This window comes from Hevea brasiliensis, chromosome 5 (assembly GCF_030052815.1).
Source record: "Hevea brasiliensis isolate MT/VB/25A 57/8 chromosome 5, ASM3005281v1, whole genome shotgun sequence".
Classification (NCBI taxonomy): domain Eukaryota; kingdom Viridiplantae; phylum Streptophyta; class Magnoliopsida; order Malpighiales; family Euphorbiaceae; genus Hevea; species Hevea brasiliensis.
Window position 1 is genome coordinate 15,994,092 of NC_079497.1, and position 4,515 is coordinate 15,998,606.

The 4,515-nt window shown below is 28.2% G+C and overlaps 1 protein-coding gene across 1 annotated transcript; it reads right to left on the reverse strand.

Annotated features, from left to right (window-relative positions):
• Positions 1 to 276: 276 nt before the first annotated feature.
• Positions 277 to 2,761, reverse strand: LOC110638731 (tropinone reductase homolog). The gene is made up of 5 exons (XM_021789381.2): positions 2,600 to 2,761; positions 2,283 to 2,490; positions 1,411 to 1,627; positions 1,127 to 1,239; positions 277 to 592 (listed from the first exon to the last, which is right to left on the reverse strand). The coding sequence occupies exons 1-5, from the start codon at positions 2,686 to 2,688 to the stop codon at positions 392 to 394; spliced, it is 828 nt and encodes a 275-aa protein (XP_021645073.2). The 5' UTR covers positions 2,689 to 2,761; the 3' UTR covers positions 277 to 391.
• Positions 2,762 to 4,515: the final 1,754 nt, after the last annotated feature.

Consider the following 4,515-nt stretch of genomic DNA (forward strand, 5'->3'; position numbering starts at 1 on the left):
AAGGTGTGGTGCTCATAAAAATGGAAAATTTTTTTTCAAGTATTTTCTTGCAGAATAACTGCATTTAAGGTAACGCTTAAACTATGATTAAATGGCATAATTCATTTTTTGAATGTAATTATATTAATTTAGACTAGAGATACGAGATTTGGGCTAGGGATTTTGCATGTAATTGAACTTTTGATCCATGGCTTAATATGCTACCATAAACTATGGATGCTCAATAAAACAATATTGCATCAACATGCTTATTTTAAAATAATACAAGGAACAAGATAATAAATTAATTAATGATAACACAATAAAAAAAAATTACAATTTGGCTTCATTACAAACTGAAACGTTGATTATTTAATTAGATACTATCTGGCTTTTTACAATCTAGAAAGATTTATTTATTTTTATTATTTGGAAGGCAAAATCCATTCACTGTAAATCCTCCATCAGCAGTAATAACCTGACCAGTTATATAGGAAGCAGCAGGGAAGCAAAGGAATGCCACTAATGGTGAAATCTCATTAGGCTTTCCAGGCCGACACATGGGGATTCGACAAGTTAATCGATAAAAAAAATCAGCCAATTCAGGAATTTCCTGCAAAAAATAGGAAATTAACCATATAATGGGTATCTATTTCTCTCTTTGTATGTGAATCTGTTCTTCAAAGTTGAAACATAAAATAGAAACGATAATGAACAAAGCCAAACCTCAGGACGGCTTAGTGCAAGGTCTCTTTTAAGTCATAAATTTTGTAAGCGAAGCAGGCTTTTAGGGACAGTTTTTATGGTCCCCTAAGTCATAAATTTTGTACTCAGGATGTCTAATAATTATGCGTGGATAAAAGGAGATGCATAAAGCATAACGCATTTGTGGTTCAAAGAAGAGTTAATGTACGCATTCTTATTTCAGCTTTGCAAAGAAATTGTTGTTATAATTATGTGGATGTGAAAGAAGGCAATATAAAAAATAATTATTTATTAAATTTATGAGTATGAGATTCATAATTTTGTCAGTTAAGATGCACATACACTAGGAGCAGAGCATACAATGTAAGGAGAAATATATATATATATATATATATATATATATATATATATATGAGAGGAGCACTGGAGCAGATTCAATTACCATTAGGTTGTCGACGAGTGAGGTATCAATTAGCCCTGGTAAAATTGCATTAACGCGAATCATATCCTTTGCCCACTCACATGCCAAGCTTTTTGTGATTTGATTCAATGCTCCTGTCAGTCAAAAGCAAACTATAAGTAATTAAAAATAAGCCTTTTTCATTATTTCTTTTACTTTTTACTATTTTTAAATTTTATTTTTTTTATCACTTTTTTATGTAAAAAAAAAAAATAAAACAATAAAAAAATATAGTTAAGTCAAGTATACATATTATTATAACAAACCTTTAGAAGCTGCATAGATGGCCGATTTAGGAGCAGCAACAATGCTTGCAATGGAAGAAATATTGACAATGCTTCCATTTCCTGATGCCTTTAAAAGAGGGTGTGAAAGTTGGCACAGATGATAACTAGACTCAAAATTGATACCCATTAAGAAGGATATGTCTTCAGGACTTTGCTCCACCGCATCTTTAGCTATAGTTGTCCCTGCGTTATTGACCTAATCAAACATATATAACTCTTGGTCATATAATTTAAAACTCCCAATTTAGTTTTGTACAAAAAAAAAAGTTTTTAGAAGTAAAAAAAAAAAAAATCAAATGATCAGAAAGTTTTGCATCCTTAATGGCACACAGTTAAAAGAATATTGAATCACAAGGTGGTAAATGGCAAGTCATTTTGGGTTTCATTTTTTGATGCTGTACATAGTTATTCATCATGTTAATGTACAAAAAAGAAATTTAATTGGAGTCTTCTTGTGCATTTATTCTAAAATTATTTACCAGAAAAAGAGATGAATATTTTCTATTGTTTAGTCCATCAATTATTTTTTGTTCATTGTGCATCTATTAAAAGAAATAAAAAAAAATTCTAATTAATTTATATTTCGTAAATCAATTCACTTAAAATAAAACTTTTAAAATCAAATAAGATTAATTTTTTAATTGAAATTATGTTTACCGAATCAAATTTAAATATATCAATTTTCAGTCGAATCACATAAATCATTTTTTAACTGTAAAATTTATACATCATTTGAATTTAAATTATTTCTGGTTGAATACGAATTTGAACGTATTATGAATCATTTCAAGTAGATCAACCAACTGTTAGAAGTAAACAATTGCCATCTCCCAACAATATACAAAACTTACAAGAATGTTGAGTTTTCCATTAAAGATGGAGGAGACAGTCTGCATGAGTTTCTCCCTTTGGTCTCGATGAGATACATCGCAGACGGACCCAGTTACTTTGAAACCTTTGTTTTTCCATTCCTGTAAACATTGATCAAGCTCTTTTTGATTGCGTGAACACGTGTGCACTGCCACTTCAAATCCTGCTAATTCTTCTACTATAGCATGCCTAACCTTGCAGTAGGTATCTCCAAACAGTTAATTTAAATCAAAGCAAGTTATTAGTCAGATTGAAAGAAGGAAAAGAATTGTTAATTAATTTGAGTTGCCAACCCTACCCTATGCCTCTTGTTCCTCCGGTGACAACAGCAGTCATTCCCTTGAGAGACCATCTCTTTTCTCTGCTATTCAGCTCTGCTTCCGCCATGACTTTTTTTTTTTTTTTTTTCCTTCTTTTCTGTCCTTAATGCGCTTATCTAACAACTATCTTGAAAGGAAACAGAGCACGTCTATGTGTTTCTATATATACAGTTATATTTGTTATTTTTAAGGAATATATTTTTTTTTCTTAAGTAACTTTGAATGGGATATGAATTGATGAATGGGATAAATTCACATCGGTTCATAAAAATGTCAAAATAATCATTAATATACGAATTGTTTAAATTTGATTGATTTAGTATGAATTAAAATAATTATAAATTATTTTGAATCACATAAATTGAAATGGAATTGTGAGGTTCTCCATTGAGCTACACAGATAAGGTTGGGCTGGCACTGGTCCCCAATTTGGATTCTCATCACTTCATAGTTCATATCTCAAAGCATTTATGTGAAACAAGGATGACTACCATCCCATCCCATACGTTTTAATTCTTCTTACGTTAACATTTCTTTTTGTGGCTAATTAATTTTCTATATATAATTGACTGAGAATTATTATTATTATTATTATTATTATTATTATTATTAAAAAATTATATATCATATTTAAAAAATTAAAAAGTATTAATTATTTTTTATTTTACTTTTATTTTTACTAAATAAAATAAATATTTATATAATAACTCGTTACGTAAAATAAAAGATAATTTAATAATTATTAGTATATTTTATAAAAATAAAATTATCTAATAATATCATGTAAAATCTAAATATGATAAATCAAAATAAACATAAAATATTTCAAATATTTCAAAAAATGAAATGGCAATTAAATGATAAACTATTATTTTATGTCCACATGACACTAGAGTTCAGAGCTAAACAAATATTTTTTAAAAAAAAATTATTTAAATATTATTAAAAAAAATAGAAAAGCTGTTTTATTATTTTAAAATTTTTATTAACAGAATATATTCAATTTAATTTTGAAATAATTTTTTTAATCAATATATTAGAGAGAATTTTTTTAATAACAATTCTAATAATAATATGAAATAGAATGTACCTTAATGGACAAATGGTGAATTTTTTTTTCTTTAAATGGAAAAACAATGCATAAAACCAAGCTGCTGCTGCATCAGCAGCTACAGCAGACAAATGGCGAGTACGTGGTATTTGATGTGGCCCAACCGCAAGTGCACGGGTCGTACAAGTAATATAGAAAAGATATCGTTCCCACGAGGAGTTGTGTTAATGATTAAATTTTTGATATAAAAAGTTGACTAAATTAAACTATTTTTGAAATTAAAACAATAAATTGATGGGTATTGGAGTATGAAATCTATATGTGTAAAATCAATAATCTATTCAACCATGTATTAATTAAACTAAAATTGCATCAATTTGAAATAAGCAAGTTGAAATATGGCAAAATTTAAAATAGCAAGCAATTAAATTTGATTAGAAATTAACAATGATAAAAAGGCGATTCCGGAGTTCGGAATTTCATATTCAAGCTATTTTGGGATTTTAAATTGGTTATCCAATCTTGTGGAACTTACGGGTTTTAAGGAGATTAATTCTTAAATCCTTTAAATACTCTTTCGAGTGAGACAAAGAGTACCTTAATCAATCTAATCTTACTTTCGTGGAGTTAGAGTTAATTAATACACATTAGGTTCTTTTAATTAATCTGTGAATTCTCTTAATCCTTAGTCTATTTCTATATCTAAGTTAATTAAGTCCAATTTCTTGATTATCTATCACAAGGCCTTCTCCTTTCGGTGTCTCAACCATGGATTAAGAACATTACTTAATGGGATCCTACACTAAGCATGTCATTAAGCACACAAGAAATGAATAAAACTCA